The following is a 17,601-nucleotide window of genomic DNA, read 5'->3' on the forward strand; positions in this document are numbered from 1 at the left end:
AACATGATCCAATTGCTCGTACAGCTGGTGCGCTCATGTGCCTGTCACATATTTTATTCATCTTATACAAATTAAAACCTGCATTTCATTTAAATCAGTGGGTGGCAATGACAGTAAATACAGAATGTCATATCAATTTACAGAGTGGCTATTTTGCCAGATGGGTGTCTTTTTTCCCAAAACAGCACACCTTATAAAATCTCCTGCAACAATGCTGCTGCATAAAGTGACCTCTTCCCAACCTTAGTTACAAATTCCAGAAACCTATAAAGCATTGCTGACAATTGTAATTACTTGCTCCTTGTTGTCTTCCATAACCTGTCTCTTGGAAGTGAAGAGTTGTGCAAAGTCTTGTTTTGGGGGGGGATGACGAGGGGAAGGTAAATATGAAGCAGTTGACAGAAGTGTCAGCGTTTTTAGTAACAGCCGATGGCACACATACTTTATAACATGTAGAAAGACCAAAGGTAATTCAATTGAAGATCATAAAAGATCACAAAATTAAAACCAAGAAAACATAAAGGAATTCATAACTGTTTCTTCACAGAAAAATGTGTTGGCTGTTATCACAGTAGCTATCTGCCTACATCTGAGCTATTGCTGAGAGCCACAAACCAAAGTAAGCACAGCAAACTTGTATTTGTGCAAAGATATTACAGAAAACTTTGAACAGCTATGGAGCTTACATTGGCATAGTGCACACAGGGAGAGTTTGGCAATATGAAAACCAAGTATGACAACTAATTGCTGGGTGAAAGAAGCTCTCATGAAATAAAATCAAATAAATACAATTAAATAAATAAAATTAGATTAATTCTTGTACTTATTTGCAAGGGTATATTTACATTCAGAACTTCCGCAGCTATAACAAAAAGGGACAAAATTATGCCTTTGTGATGAATGCCTCCTTCCAGCACTTGGTAGTTTTTTGTTTTTCTTTTCCGTACTATTTCAAATCCAGAAAGCAGACTGAAAGTATGCTTGGAAAGTGCTTATTAACGCTGACAAAGGGATGAAAGATAATTTTTTTTTTCCACATGAAAGAAGCATGTGAACAAGACAGGAGCTAGAGAAGTCTGGTAAAATCAAGACTAGTCTAAAACTTGGATGCTGCTGTTTATATACTTCCTGATTTACAGTAACAAAATGATGGAGTGTAACTTACCAATTATTTTGTATCTTAGAGCTCCATTATTGCCAGCATCCATATCCACAGCGCGGGGAACATAAATGACAGAAGGCTGTTGGTTCTCTGGAATATGGATCTCGGACGTGGGAAGAAGAAATGTGGGAGAGTGATCATTTTCATCCAGCACTTTGCAGATAACTGTCGCCGTGCTCGACAGCGATGGCTTTCCGCTATCTCGAACCAAAACTAAGATTAATAAAAAGAAAGCAAATTTTATACAATGGTTGTGGGTGCAACAATAGATGTTCCTAAATAATAGCAAAATAGGAGAGTTATTTGTGCTATGCGAAAAGCATGTGCTCTTCTGTACTTGAAAGTCTTACCACTCCCATCTAATTCAGACGGCATGAAAAAGGCAGTGCTGATAGTAACGCCACACCCATTCTCATTTCCCATTTTATGGGTGCTTATAGATATTTTACACTGTTACCTTTGATACTGAAAACCTCCTGGATTTCCCTGTCCAGTGATGCAGTTGTTACAAGTTCCCCACTGTCCGAGTTCATCCTGAATTTCTCATAACCAGTTCCTGGTAAGATTTCATACCGAAGCAAGGAATTCAGCCCTTAAAAGCAGAATAGAAGTCTTAGTTAGACACAGCCACTCTCCTCACATTCAGGTCTACATATTTGTTTGTTTCTTCTCCTCCTCCACCCCAGGAAATGGGTTATGGATTTAATTATTTTTAATGCAGTGAGTAACTGCTTCTTCTTTAGCACAAAAGATCAAAATTTAAAATTTGGGTCTTCAAAATTCTTATCCAGCTGCTGCTTTGTGCCTAAGTTTTTCAGCCACTCAAAGTGACCCCAGCAACATTTCTTGGCAGTCAGAGTCTGTCTCCAAACAAGCTGACATATCAGCACCATCATATGGTGCAAGAGAGCATTAACTTAGGCCATGGAATTCATGCATTTGTCTTTTGTCTCCCCGAGGTGGTTAATTTATTTCTCAACAGGATGTCAGGCAGAGTACCGGGCTGCTCTGGCAGCTCTGGTTCTCCACTTCACTTGGAGTCAATGCAAGCATCTCCGTACTGTACGACACTGAACAGTATAAGCATTCAGAGAAAATATCCACGTCTTGGCCTGTCCACCACTTCTAAATATTTGTAATATTGAGCAGACAGGTGCCTAAGTCCCGTCAGAATTCATAAGGTAGGCATCTTCTAGTTGTCTTCAGCATAAAAGCCAATTTGTTGGGCATTCCCACAGCACATCTTAGGCCTTTTAGACTGCTCCCACTTGTAGCTGGTCTCTGAAATGATACTGCTTGGTTTTATAAAGTCATGCAACATTTCCAGAAGAGAAGGATAAAGAGTTTCCCTCCCTCAGAATTTTTCTGAATGCCAATTCCATCCAGTTTCTAATTAGACCTACCATTTGTATATAGTACAGGAATATTAACCTCCCTGTCCTTCTCTAGGAAATAGTAGGCTAAAACTGTATAGGCTTTTAAAAACCCTTCTTTCAGAAGTTGCCCACCTGAGTTAGGCAGGAAATGTGACTCCACATTCTTGCCTATTATTGTTATAAAATAATTTATTTCATACATCTTCTAGTTTTGATGCCGTCCTGAAGGAGCCATAATGTCATCTCCATCACACTCATATTATCAACTTTAATGAGTTTAATCCTACATTGTACCTGAAAGGCTTGTACTACCGTGCTCTGGGGTTTTTTCTTCCCCCCCCCCCCCTTTTTTTTTTTCCTTTTCTTTTTTAAATTTCATTCAATAATTCAATGTTTTTCCAACCAACAATCAGGTTTTAGTAGGGCAGGGACAGTTAGTGCACCTGGAAAGCTACAGCACTCCTAGTCATATTAAAACTGCTATTAAGAGTTAAACACTGCCTGCCTGTTCTCATTTGCTGCAGTATCAAACAGGACAACCTGCACTGGAGTTGATGGAGAAACATCAGTGTGAGAGAAGAAACAGCCTACATTTTTTTAAAGTCCATGACTTCCTTTGTTTGCCTTTGAAAGCTTTGCTGAAGAGTTGACAATTCTACTGAAATTTGATTGAAAGAATTATTACTGCAAATGCATTTGCACTTAAACTAAGTCAAGGGAAGGACATATTCATACAACTGACAGCAGAAGGAAAAAGGAGTCACAGAAATCCTTCCTGGCTTCCAGAAGAAAAGAAAAAAAAAAAATCACAGCAGTAAGGACTTTCAAGGAGAATGTCTTGAAAGTTTAAGGTTACCAATACGCTATCTGATCTGTCTGTATTAGATACCATTCAACTACATTTAAAAAGATATTCACAGTTCCATCTGCATTTATCTATTCTTAAACATCAACATGCTACAGATGGAAGAAAAAAAACCCAACAAAACCACATGGCACCACAGGGCTGATATTAACTATTGGCCTTTGGTCTCCTGCAACTGGATTGCTTCAACCCCGTGCATCCACAGATTTCACAGTGGACATTATTCACAGACAGTGCTGAAAAAACATGCAGGTGCCATCCAAGTTGACTATTCACACACTGTTGAAATTAAAACTTTTAACTCTCAAAACACACATACGTGACACCTTAACTACATTTATTTCCCAAGTACTTACTGCCTCCTTTCTCATATCCAGCTGCTAGGAGTGTACACCTAGCAGCAGGAGAAAGCTGCACACCCTGCCCAAGAGGAGCATGTTGATTCTACGCATTCACATACCACGGCACAGCAGCTGACACATCTGCACTTGATCCAACCTGTTGGTTAATTATGCACGAGTGCTAGTCACATTTTGGTGGCTGAAATTACAAACTGAAGTGAGAAACAAACTATTTCTCCTGTGCGTTATGAGCTGGAAAAGGAGCTAAGCCCCTTCCTTGACACCGGCTGGTGGCAGGGACCTCTGCCCCTGCGGGCCAAATGGCAGGGTGAATGCATGGTTCCTGAGCTGCAGCCAGGGATAAACCTTCAGCCCCCTTTCCCATTCCCCCACCACCCCTGCTCTCCCAGGGTGCTACCACGGCTTCTCTGAAGCAGCAGCGGTGGCATTACACTTGGCTATGTCTACTGCCAACACTGGTGAAGAAGCAATGGGAACAAACGTCTCCCTTGCCCCAAATCTAGGCTCAAGGCTCATCTTTATAATGCTACTGTTGTTAAGACCGTAATAATCCATGGATATGAGTGCGACAAAATGTCTAGTGAATGGCTGTCTCATAACTTTAAGGCAGCAGTCCCCATTAACCTTCAGAGATTTTTCTCCTAAGGCTCCAGACATAACTACTGAACCACAGAGGTGCACATCTGCTCAAAAGCAGACCTTGACAAAAGCTAGTTCAGGTCATTCACAGCTTCTGCAAAGACATATCTGAAGGTGAACCCCTGACCCATCTTAAATACACTGCGGGTATCTTTGCTTTCCCGTGCATTCGTTTCCAACATTTACTTGTATTACACATGTCTTTACACTTGTATTCACTTGCACTGCCCTGTTAGATGCCAGCCTTGGGGCAGGTGGAGAGCTCCCGCAGTGTAAGAGGACTTTGAGAAAGCGAGGCAACACACAGTTGCGATAAGTGCAGCTCTTGTAATGTGCAGGAGGGAGTTAGCCAAACAAGAAGTTTCATGAGTATCCACATGGAAGAAAATCATTACAAGCAAAAATTTTAGTAGCGATTTCCCAAAACAGACCTTCTGAACTGGAAGCAAGCTTAAAGTTTGGGTCAAATACAAAGAAGGTGACAGCTACTTGCTTTCCCTCTTCCCTTTTCAGGCAATGAAGTAGAAAGACAAATAAAACAAGAAGTTGATGATGGCTGCAATTGTCAGTAAAAATGATTCCTCCCTGTGGTTAGTCAGGGAACATATGAAATGAAAAAAACCCACAAAACCTGTGATGGGAGGAAAGTCCTCCACTGAGGCTATGCAAATATTACTGGGATGTGAACTGCAATTTAAAGACCAAATAAAAATAATGTAAAAAATGTGATATAAAAAAAGAACACCATGAGAAGAGTTGTCTTATTAAAAAATTCTGTTCAAAAAAATATTTAACAAAATTGAGTAGCATTATATTTATATGACTCCTATATAAATCCTGTTTTCTTACATTATGAGCATCACTTCAGTATTTGTTTGGAACAATATAGTTACACGCACATGACATGAGGCCAAATCAGGCAAATGTGAGAAAAAGACCCAACAGAAGGACTGTGGTTATTGGAAAATGTACTTTAAAAAAAAAAAAAAAGCAGGAAGGAACCATCAGCCACAACACTGCTCCAGCCCAAAGTGTCTGCACAGCAGGCGCACACTGCGCCACCCAGTACACTTGGCATGCCCATCCTCGCTGCCTTGCCAAGCTATCCCCAATCCCTCCTCCTAATGGTTCCCAAAATTTCCCTTCTGCTGTGTTTCCCACAAGATGTGCAATAAATAAATATAAGGGATGGAGAAAGGAGGGAGAGGAATTCAGGCAAATTCCCACTTTTTTTTCTCTCTTATTGCAAATTTTTACTTCAAGTACTGCCTTTTTTTTATATAGTGAGATCCACAAAGGAAAGAAAATACTTGGAATACTTGGAAGAGCGAGGTACAGAGGTAGACTAACGCTGCTCAGCTGTCACGATTTTCAAAGACAGGGCTACCCACCCATTCCTAATTTCTAAATACTTTACATACTTGTGGGGAAATGTCTCTTCTATGTAGCACCTCTACTGAGCTCACATTAGCCTTTTGTAATCAATATGTGCTCTCCATTAAAATGGCAAATCTTACTGAATACAGAAAATTATTATTATACAAGATCTATTGTTTTATCTATTTTTTGGATAGCATAAGCTTAAACAAGCGTAAAGATGTGCAGAAAGTGAATCCAGGGTAAAAAGAAAGTCATTCACTGAGTTGAGACAAACTTTGGGCCAATTGCAGCAGCATTGCAATATTTAATTCTCTTTTCAGATTATCTTTACTGCAGACTACAGACTCTGTGTAACTGCTTCATGTTACACTGACTGTATGCACTGGTATACTGCTTGGTATTACTGAAGGTAAGATTCTCTCCAGCACACAGACTACCTGTAACATCATATACATTTTAGATATTTCAAAAGAGCAGGTAATTGAAGAACTGGAGGGAACTTTTTGTTGTTTAGCAAAGACTCTCTCACGTTTAAGTCCTTACCTGTGATTCAAAGAGCAGACGAACCACCCCTTCTTACTTATCCATTCTGTGTATGTTTGAAAAGCAATGCATTAACATTTTTACGCATGTAAAATCATATTTGAATCTCAGAGCGGCTTCCATGACCCCTTCATAGCTCAACTAGCTGGAAAATCTTGGATGACAGTGCCCCTCTCTGGTCAAAAAATATTAGTGCACATTTGCATGTTACGTTACAAACCCAGGACCCTGTCTAGTAAACTCTTTAAAAACTACTGGAAATGCTCTGAGAGCAACAAAACGTTCAAGTATTAACTTTAACTGAGTTGAACACTGCCGATTTATAACCAAGGCACACTGGCAATCTTCACATGAAAGCAACAGTACGCTGAGGTACCCCGCATCATCCAAGTGTGCATTTTACATTCAATATACCAGTCAGAGCTGAAGCTAGGCCAGCACGCAAGTCAGAATACCTCCAAGCCCTGAATAAATGTTGAGGATCTGAACCAGCAGGCATGTTTTGAAACTCAAAACTCAGATTATCTTGGCAAAAGCACAATGGCTGTACAGGCAAACACAGCAGGCAGCAAGATTTGATTGGTCTACTATGGTCCATAATGAAATGAATAGTGAAAGGACATAAGTTACCTGCATCTCTGTCCACGGCTTCCACCTTTATGACAAACTCTCCTGGGTCTTCGTTTTCACGAACTGCAGTCTCGTAAAGTTGCTTCAGAAATATCGGGGTCTCATCATTCACATCAAGAACAACGATGGTTAGAACCTGCGTGGTGGACAGAGCAGGGCTGCCGTCATCAAGAGCCATGACTGTCAAACTGTAGCGCTCCTGAATCTCACGGTCCAGAAGCTGGGCTGTAGTTAGGAGTCCTATTATAAAGGAAGAAGGTATTAGAAAAGTATTCTGGTCCAGGTTAGGATCCCAATTGTTCCAGCACTCACAGCTTCAATGTAGCATCACCATGCATGCTGTGCCACTGCTGTAAGGCTTCCAGACTTCAGAGTCAATTATTATCTTTGATTCCCTTTACACTGCTAATTGGCCCAGAAACACTAAATTTTGACATCAAGGGAAACTGGGATTCATACAATATTCAAGTGAAGTTCAGAGATTCCTTTTTATTGAACTCTGGGCTTAACTTTTTAACTTTATTTAACTTAAATATTTGTTGTCTTTTGCACATAAGTTATGCAATTAGCAGCTCTGCAAATCAGTGACAGCTGCATCACATAATGGATTCAAATTCAGAGTAAGAACCAGAAAATATTACAAATATTATGGCGAGATTTGCATTTGTGTGCAGATGATATATTAGTTCCAGAACTCATTCAGGAACCAGAGAATTTCAGGGGGCTGAAGAATGAAATTCATCAGCACTTTGAGCCTCCATTGAACATGTTCCACCCACAGTATAATGCACATTCCTTGATCTTGACTTTGCCTTTCCTCGTGCATACATGTAGCAACATATGTGTGCACATGCTTTAAGTATGCATCATGCAAAAATCAGAATAAAGTATTTCACTGCACATACTTTCTTCCCACATTCCTTAATGCACTATTGGAAGGCGCTCCAGTACATCTACGCAACACAGTAATAGAGCCATGCAGAAATTTTTGAGCTGAGGCTCACTGAGCTTGTCTACTGTACATAGTACTGGTGTGGTGCTCTGCATGAGGTAATCACCCCTGAGGACGATAAGTCACCTGGGTAGAATACCATAGTAATGTTGTACTTCAGTATTGCATTGTATGCACTCCTAAATATTACCCTGAGAAACACAATACAAGAAACACCAGAGAACAGGAGTTACAGTACCTGTAGTTTTATCCAATACAAATGATTTGTTTTCATTGCCTGAAAGAATGTGATATGTAACTTCTCCATTTCTTCCCTCATCAGGATCCTTTGCAATTATGCGGTGCACAAAGAAGCCCACCTCCACATCCTCCATGACATAGGAAAGAGGTGAAGATGTAAAACTGGGACTGTTGTCATTGATATCTAAAATAACAATTTTTGCAGCCAGGGAATCAAGTCTGCGATCAGTCAGATTTATTGCCTGGTCTGCTGCAGACACCGTAAGGATCACAGAGTGAGTAATCTCCCTGTCTAGTGGAAAAGCTGTGGTCAACGTGCCATATGAAGGGTGAATAAGAAATGGATTTTCACCTCCGTTTCTCATTTCCAGGGAATACTGTATTTTGCTGTTCAGAAAACTGCCATCCCCATCTTTTGCATTGAATGTGTAAACCAGAGTGCCAACAGGTACATTTTCCTCTATGCCAATCACTACAAAGTCATCTTGAAAATATGGAGAATGATCATTCTGATCTTCTACATCGATACTTAGGAAGACAGTATTATTCTGTGGAGGATTATTATTATAATCCTTTATAATAACTTGCAAAAGGAAGTGTGAAGCTGTTTCATAGTCAAGTTCCTTGGAAAGAAAAAGGTCTCCTGTCAAGCTATCTATTTCAAAATGAACATCATCATCATCTTTAGTGATACTGAAATGCAGTTTCCTGTTAGTTGTTAGATGATTATCAGGCCACTTAAGAGAATTCAACACTTGTGCAGGTTTAAAATTTTCAGGTACGACAAAGTGCTTGAAATCTTGAGAGAAGACAGATCTCCCATTGGGAAGCGGGACTACCTGTAACAAAAGCACAAAGACTGCAATATTTTCCCATTGTTATCATGAATAGTGTAATGAAAATGGTTTTCCTTAATTGAGAGTTTAATAAGTTATTATTTGTGACTATCTTTATCCTAAGCATGCCTCAAAGCCAGAAAAGCAAACTCAACCTGCTCTGTAAGAATTCAAATAGTCCTTGGCCAGTCATTCCATAACTGTATCTTTCATTCCCACATTAAAAAAGGGACAAGATTGTCTCTCATCCTCTGAATCACAGGCATCCAAAAACTGATGACTTGAATACTGCTACCTCTGTCCCTACTCTGAAGCACTTCAACTGACTTTCTGCATAGACAGCATCACAGGGACAAGGTGACAAAGCATGGTATGTTATGCAGTTTGCCAAACACAAGCAGCTGATTTTTTCATCGCAGAGTTTCATGCATTATGGATTGCTGCAGCGTTTCAAGTTCATGCTTTAAAATGAAAGAATCTCTTTAACTGTGGGAACTGTATTTGCCTTGTCTTGGCTGAAGCATTTTTCCAAGTTATCCAAAATTAAGCATCTTTTGGGTGACATGACAATAGCAGGCTCAGTGACATTCAGTCTGTGACACAGGAGTGCACAGGCGGTCTGGACAAAGCAGCCCTGCTGCGGTTTGATGAACTGCAGGTGGCTCGCTGCAGAAAGAGCACACGCTGGATTTTACATTCCCGTGCAGAGCAGCCCTGTATAAACCAGCCTAAAGGAATGAGCTATCCTTATGCTACGTTACAGAAACAGAATTTAGAAAATAGAGTAACATAGTGGAGAAAAAGAAATATCTAAGAGATATTTTAGTTTATTTCTCTCCCACTTTCAGTCCCTCCTCATATTCTGCCTACCTGGATATTTTCCTTCTCTTTTCCAGTGTTCATAATGACGTCCTACTAAAGCACAAATATCATCTATTTGCAAGACAACTCAGAATCCTGTTGGGTATTCTTAACAAATAAAAATGAGTCTGCCCTCTTATTTCCTCCCTCAACGGAAAAAATGGCTAAAGAAAATTTTGAGACAAGGTGCTTATAATTTTGAACTTCTTCCTTCCTTCAGCTTATTTCCCTAGCTTCTCCTAAAATTGTTTTTTTCAAAAAACCTAAGTAGCTAGCCTAATTTTCCTATCTGTACAACAAACCAGTACCTGGATGTAAACAGCAGCATGTCCTTGAAGTGATGGCATCCCCTGGTCCGTGGCTGTGACCATCATTCTGTAGTCTGATCTCTCAGCATGTGACAGAGACCGGGTTGTTCTTAACTCCCCACTGACAGCATCAATCTGGAAGTATCCTACATCATCTTCTACAGGGAAAAAATGAATATCAATTATTATAGATCTCTTCAGCTTGCCTCCTTAGTACTGCCACAGCAATTAATGAGTAAGAAAGAGCTGGAGCCAGAGGAAAGGGAACCCACTGCACTCATTTAGAGCTCTCTGGCTCATTTGGTTCACCTCTTCTTCCTTCATTGAGTACATAGTTATTACAAACCACTTTCTCTCTGTAGCTTTCTAAATCCAGAGTAATGCTATGGAGTATCAAAGCCACTGCTCGCTTTTGCACCGACGTTACATCAGCAGTGTGAGCAGCAGGCAGGCACCCCAGGACTGGTACTCCTATCTCCAACCTAAGTTGGCAGGCAGGGCCAGAGAAAGAATTAAGTCTTAGTCTCTGAGCTGGCGTGAAGGGTCAATTGATGCTGGGTACACAGCTGGCTCACGTCCCTCGCAGACTACAGGTCAGCAAAGAGACCGATCTACCCCTAAGACATCGTAACTGCAGTGATGCCACCTGCCCTGCCTGTGCTCTGAACCAGGAGCTAACCAGGGTAGCTAAAATTTTACAGTAAGTTGTTGCAAAGCAACATGTGAATATTGGAAATTATGCTTTCATCCTTCATCAAAGACTGGCCGCATGCTTATAACAAGCCAGTTCTAGTTCAAATTACTAGTAGTAGCTATATCATATTACATTGATTCTACAGTTGCAAAGAAAAATTCTACCATAGATGAGTAAATAGGTCTTTGTGACTTCTCCCCCATTTCCAAGGAATGCAATACAAATACTTTCCGATTTTTAGTAAAATGGGAAAGTATCTATTACTATTATCTACATTACATGTATTTATTATTATCTACATTACCAGAAACAGAAAATCAAATTTGTCATAACTGCTTGCCTCTTAAAATACTATGCAAACAACTTTTTGCTATATGAATTTTTAATAAGGTGTGCTAGTGGGTTAAATAAAGTCATGTAGTACAACAGCTGCTATTCTAATAAGCAACTGTGGTAAAAATAAATTCAGTGCAGATGTAGTACACAAAACACCCATAAAGAACTATATGTCCATAGGCACTTAAGTGAGCATGAAGCTGTTTATGTTCTCCAAATCTGCACATGCAAATTAGTTAGCTGCACATATAGATGTGTATTTAGATACATATAGATTTTTTTATTTAATCGCCTTACCTGCAACTGTAAAATATTTGCACCTGTAGAATTTGAACAAACAGTGAGCAAGCTAGTTAGAAAACAGGGTTTTCACAATCAACAAATAGGAGTTTTTTCCAGTACTGTTCTGCTATTTTTGCCTGACCACAGGTTTCTAATGCTCCACGAGTCCCTTCTGGGTTGACTCGTGCAGTCTGGAACGTAACGAGGAAATTGCCAACAAAAGGAAATAATACGTAGAGACAATTATATGGAATGAGACAGTCCTACATTCTGCATTTTTCATGATAGTTTCAAAATATTAATGCTGCTATATTACTGTTTTCATAAATAGCTTTCAGTTACTTTCCTGGTTTAGGTCCCAACAGTATGTCTACATTCACAGATACACTATTTTTTTCCATATAATGTTTCATGACACAAAATCCCAGCTAAGCAAAAGGCAAAAGAGATACGAAAAACAGAACACAATGTAAATTGCATGCATGTATTTTTAACATTTTGCTAAAACTGACATTTAAAATAACTGATAGGGAGAACTAACAAAAAAAAAAAAAAGAAAACAGTAAATAGAAGTGCACAAAACTATGCCCTTCATTCTTCTACCAAAACGGAGCTACAGTTACCAAACATAACCAAAAAATAGTTAAAAAAATAAAATAAAATCAGAGAACAAAAACATTGCAAGCACACAACTGCAATCTGAGCAGGAGGTTATGAGGACTTGGTACTGTACTATAAAGACAGTCAAAATTGAAAAATCGTATTTCTATTTTTCTGGTATTCTTATCAGTCTTTTAAAAATTTATTCATGGACCATTTCAAAGTGTAGCCATTTGGTTCCAAATCAGAAAAAAACGTCAAGAAAAGAAACTCTTATGAAATGGATTTCCCTTCATCTACAGAAAGACTAACTGAACTTTTATACTACGTTTTGTAGCTAAAGCAATTTCTTCCATTTCTGAATGTCAAGAGCCTACCTAAAGACAGATCTTGCTTTTCAACTGATTTAATAGATGCTAAGATGACATGTACTAAGAGAAGAGATAGACCACTTTTGAATACTTTTGCCCAAGATTACAAAGGGCAAGTGCATGTGAGTGGTAGCTTGCTCACTTTCTAAATACACTCCAAACCCTCCTCCTCATTCTTTTGGAAGTTCAAAGTGAGGAATAAGGGAAAAGGTGGTTTTAAGTTTTACACTCAAAGAGCATGTCAGTCGTTGCTCTAAAAGCTCATGGTCTCTGCACTTCGAGAAACTTTTGCTCAGCTTTCATCTTTAAGTCAGCTGTATTAGGCAACTGCTGCTTATATCATACACCCTAAATATGTTCCTTTTTGTATGAAAAGGAAGAAAGTATAAGAGAAATGGGTAAGAAAGAAGGAAATTGAGAAGAGTAGATAAAGCATGGAACAGAAAAAAATTAAATTTCTTGATAACTAGACTCTAATGGCCCCAATCTGTGCTTGCAACTCTAACCTACCAGTAAATGGATGTGCTTTTTCACTCATATTTTCCACCTCTGCATCGTTCAACCTATTGACCAGGCTTTCATTTACATGAGGTTCTCCAAAGCCCAGGTACTTTCTCAACTCTGTGTTCTCAAACATAATCACAGAAAGTGCAGTTTTGGACAAAAAAAAAAAAAAAAAAAAAGAAAAAAAAAAGATGACCTGAGAAACCGCAGGCAATGTGTGGCTGTAAACTTTGGCAGAACATTAAAGCCTTTCAGGGACTACCATTTAGACAAAATGGTCCAGAAAGCAGACAGAAAGTAAACACTCGAGTTTTGTCCAATATTTGTGACCTCAGTATGCAGTGATAGTTAGCTATGTATTTTTACCTACTTTCCTGAAGAACTGATCTTTCCTCGGTTTTAAAATACTTAGTGCCTTGGCCATCTCATTCTCCTTTGAGATGAAAGAAAAGTTGTTTCTCTTAACAGAAAAGAAGGTGGCGGTGCCATGGCTCCAAAAGAGCTTGAATACTGAGGGGCTGCTGTAGAAACACAGCCCTCTGCAAGTCTAGGAATGCTCCCTGCACGCTGCTTGCAAATCACCCTAGAGAACAAGCGCTTGTCCACAGACATACATACAAAACTTGCCACTTTGTGTGTGTTAGCTGTGTAAACTAGGTTTCTCCTAGCACTCTGGTGGTCAAGTGCTAGTGTGTCTGCAGAGTTGGTCCAAACATAAATGTAAAACACTAGCACTGACAAAGTGGAGGCATAACACACAATGCAATAGCTATGATGCACTATAAATATAGACTAATTTTTGCACAAATGCTATACTATAACCTATTGACAGTTGTAAAGAAGGCCAAGCAAATCACTTTGCAATTGCCAGCATCACTAAGGAATTCACCTCCCTCTGAATTAGGTTACTCTCTCAGTGATAACACAAAAGTGGAGGTATGGCCATACGATGATGCATTTCCATGCACATGAATGCCTAAGGATTATTTTTTTTTTATTTTCTGGGAAGAGGGAGATGCATTTTGAAGGAAACACTTCTCTTCTGAAGGCTAAAATTCATCTGTTGTTCTTTTACAGATTTTTCCTTACATAATTTGTTGGCATGCGTCATTAGCCCTCCTGCATCACTTAATCTATTGCTGCTATCTTGGCATTTCTTTAGGTCTCAAGAACACTAAAAATTACCCGGTGACTCTTCAAGCTGAACAGCTGACACTGGCACTCAAAGCTCTTAATCTTGTGGCAGTCCCTCAGCTGTTGAAAAGAGCACTGGTCTGCATGCAGTCCTCCAGTTAACCTGATGTCTTTGTGTTCAACAAACATGGCTGTAAATCAGATCATATTTCTTCTTCATATTTAGTACTGAACGATGTCCCAGAACTAGAAAATACTATTTTAAATATAAACCAGGCAAGAACTTCACCATGAAACAGAAGACCAGATGTTAAAGGCTGTGAGCCAACCAACAACAACAACAAAAATTAGTATCAGAGAAGCTCAGCTGTTTCTGGATTTGTTTATCGGGAAAATATCTAGTTCCAAGGCTGGGAGGGCTCTTTTAGTGTTTTTTTTGCTGCTGTTTTTATCCTTTTGTTCTTTCTAGAGACTGCATTTGCAAGACCAGTCATATTTTGTGTTGCTAGTCATGTTTATAATTTGAACTCTTACTTACTCCCCTTTGGGGCTCTACAATGAAGCCAGTAAGAAAATCCAATGTGCTGTTTGAAGGAAGGGGATATAGTTAAATATACAGACCAACAGAGACCCCTGAAGAACACTTCCCGTGTTGCCTGGCCATCACCCTTCAAACAAAGGGTTGGGTACTACTCATTCCCTTTTTCTTAAGGGGGATCATTAAGTGCAAAATCTTATTATTCACAATGAAGAAGTCTATGATTCTCTACAATTCCCCCTGGAAGAGGCAGTCACTTGTATCCAAATTAAGGCAATAAAAGTATGGCCATAAACCGACCCCAGTGTCTTTTATTATCTACATATATTTCAATTGCAAAATTTTCAATAGAGTTGTTAAACATCTGTCTCTTTTTTTATTATTTTTTTTTAGTATCTTTTGGTGGAAGAGAGCAGAGTTAGTTCTCCTACCCTTGTGGATTTGGATCTTAAAGTCCTTCCATTACCCCACAGAAATCAAAAGGGTACGTAAAGACACAGCATAACATAATCCATGGGAATCTTTTGGTAATTTCAGCCTTGGCAACCAGAGCTTACAGATTCTTTTGCTCTTTAAGACTGAGGAGTAATGTAGCTCTGCAGTATTTTGTTCTTTACTCTGCGACAAATAATTGTAATGAGTTTAAACCAACCAAGCTCATATATGAGCTCTGCCTACACAGAAAGAACACCTGAGGAAATGCACTGAGTGGATGGGAATATTGCAAATGTTTTCTTGGTCTGATGAAACAGTATGCTCTATGTGCAAATGACCACAGACTACAAATACAAATACCAAGCTTAAAAGGTGTTGATTACATTAAGCTGGTAGAATTGAGCAAGTACCGCAATAAAAGGAATAGTTCTGTCCTTGGCACCTCTTGCTGCTTTGAACCAATAGTGCATCAAAGCAGTAGGAACAGTCATGTTTTCCTCGCTGGTTATAGACAGAGTTGTCTCTTGTGTAAAAGTGTAGCAAATGGCATGTGACAAAACCAGAGATCACATCTATGTCTCTTACCAGTATTAACGTCCCAGTCCCACTCATGTTCTAATTTAGGGCTGCTCTGTTAGTGATTTCACTGCAAACAAAATTGGATCCTATAGCATACCCCAGAAGTGAACTACTACATGTAGGAATTAAAGGGAAAACTCAAGAGAAGTGTTTTTAAGTGGCCACACTATGTCAGGCTAACACAGTGCTAAACAAAGGGTGAAACATGAACTAAAAACCACAAGCCTCATTGTTTGCCCAGATTATCTGCTGATCCTTCTGATCCCTGTCTCAGACTGTCATGAACTGCTCTTTTAGCAGGAAAATTTTCAATTGGTCATGGGAAAAGGGAGATCATCTTTCCTTTAAGATGTTAACTGACTGAAACACTAAACTGTACAGTACAAGATCATGGTCCCAATCTTTTCTGAGTGCTTTTAGAACACTCTCTGGCTGGCCACACAAGCAACCAAACCCCTGGGAAGATGGAGCAGAGGGGGAAAGGAGGAGACATAGCTGCTTGCACCTCTGATACTTCACAAGACATATAATGGTCCTCATTTCTATTTACACAGCCATCTTCCTGTATGTATACATGGCATCTCTAAAACTCTAGTTATTTGAATGTATCTTTTCTTACAAATAACACTTTAAATTCTTACCTGATTCTATTGAATATAATACCACACCGTTGTTTCCAGAATCAAAGTCCTTTGCAAAGACAGTGGTAATAAATGTCCCTGATGGCTGCCCTTCCAAAACCTGTCATCAAGCAGTTTATAAATAATTTGCAAATATACATGGATAACAGCGAGCCTTAAAATAAATTCCTTTCCATAACACAAAAGTTTAGCTCTTGGTCTATTTTCCATTTCAGTAATGTTTACAGTCAGTCTAAAGAGCATTTCAGGAAATGGTTAAATAATTGAAAAGTCTTTAGTACAGCAGACTCAGAAGTCAGATATTAAAAGAGATTGTACTGCATACATAAATAAAATTATATGTGTATATCCTTTACATCTCACAGTATACAAGAAGGAGAAGTGAAATCATTTGATAAATTTTGAAATCCCCAAATATACCCGAGTCTAAATAACGAATGGTTTACGCTTCCATTTCAGTGCCGTACTATTACATAGGACAGGGGGTTTGGGCTCCTGCCACAGGGTGGTGCTCAGAGCAAGGCAGCACATCCCTGCCGGCAGCACCCACCTTGAGGTGCAGCTCCTGCCCGGGCGCCACCTGAGGGAATAGGGGCTTGTTGTCGTTGACGTCCCTCACCGTGATGTACACGGCTGCTGTGGCATTAAGCTGCGGTGACCCGTGGTCGGTCACTAGCACGGTCAGCTGGTGGTGAGCTTGTTTTTCACGGTCCAGTGCAACCCAGTTTATAATTTCACCTGATGGACAAAGAAAATTAATATTACATCCTTCACTGCACAGCAGATGCCCCAGAGCAAAGGTATAAAACAGTATGAACCAACGTGCTGACCTTCCAAAGCAATCCATCTGGTCTTTTCTTCACCACACTTCAGGACAGATAATATATGAGCACAGGGTTTTAACTGCTGACAAATGGCCTTTATTATGCCTCTAGGTTAGGAAATTCTCAACACAATGTCTATACATTAATCAAGAAGCCTTATGTCTCCTACGCATTCTGGTAGACCCAGTGAATAAATCTGACCCAATCTTCTCTCCATCTGCTCAACCATACTTAATATAGCTGTAGATTTGTGGTTGACCAAAGTCCTTCACACAGATAACCACATATTATTTTAAGATCTTCTTGGTTAACTCCTAGTACTCTATTTGCCTTTAAACTTCACAGAATCATAGAATGGTTTGGGTTGGAAGGGAACGTAAAAGATTACCTAGTTCCAACCCCCCTGCCATGGGCAGGGACACCCTCCACTAGATCAGGTTGCCCAAAGCTTCATCCAACCTGGCCTTGAACACTTCCAGGGAAAGGGCATCCACAGCTCCTCTGGGCAA

General features: G+C 39.6%; 1 protein-coding gene across 1 annotated transcript in view; it reads right to left on the reverse strand.

Moving 5' to 3' along the window:
* The window catches only part of DCHS2 (dachsous cadherin-related 2), a 125,249-nt gene that overhangs the window by 25,377 nt on the left and 82,271 nt on the right, over window positions 1-17,601 (reverse strand). The window contains exons 6-12 of the mRNA XM_075750684.1: window positions 16,819-17,006; window positions 16,269-16,368; window positions 10,155-10,312; window positions 8,148-8,988; window positions 6,958-7,197; window positions 1,620-1,754; window positions 1,166-1,375 (exon numbers count right to left, since the gene is read on the reverse strand). Coding sequence (XP_075606799.1) covers window positions 1,166-1,375; window positions 1,620-1,754; window positions 6,958-7,197; window positions 8,148-8,988; window positions 10,155-10,312; window positions 16,269-16,368; window positions 16,819-17,006 — 1,872 coding nt within the window. The remainder of the gene's footprint in view (window positions 1-1,165; window positions 1,376-1,619; window positions 1,755-6,957; window positions 7,198-8,147; window positions 8,989-10,154; window positions 10,313-16,268; window positions 16,369-16,818; window positions 17,007-17,601) is intronic.

The sequence above is a fragment of the Balearica regulorum genome, chromosome 4 (genome assembly GCF_011004875.1).
Source record: "Balearica regulorum gibbericeps isolate bBalReg1 chromosome 4, bBalReg1.pri, whole genome shotgun sequence".
In the NCBI taxonomy this organism is placed as follows: domain Eukaryota; kingdom Metazoa; phylum Chordata; class Aves; order Gruiformes; family Gruidae; genus Balearica; species Balearica regulorum.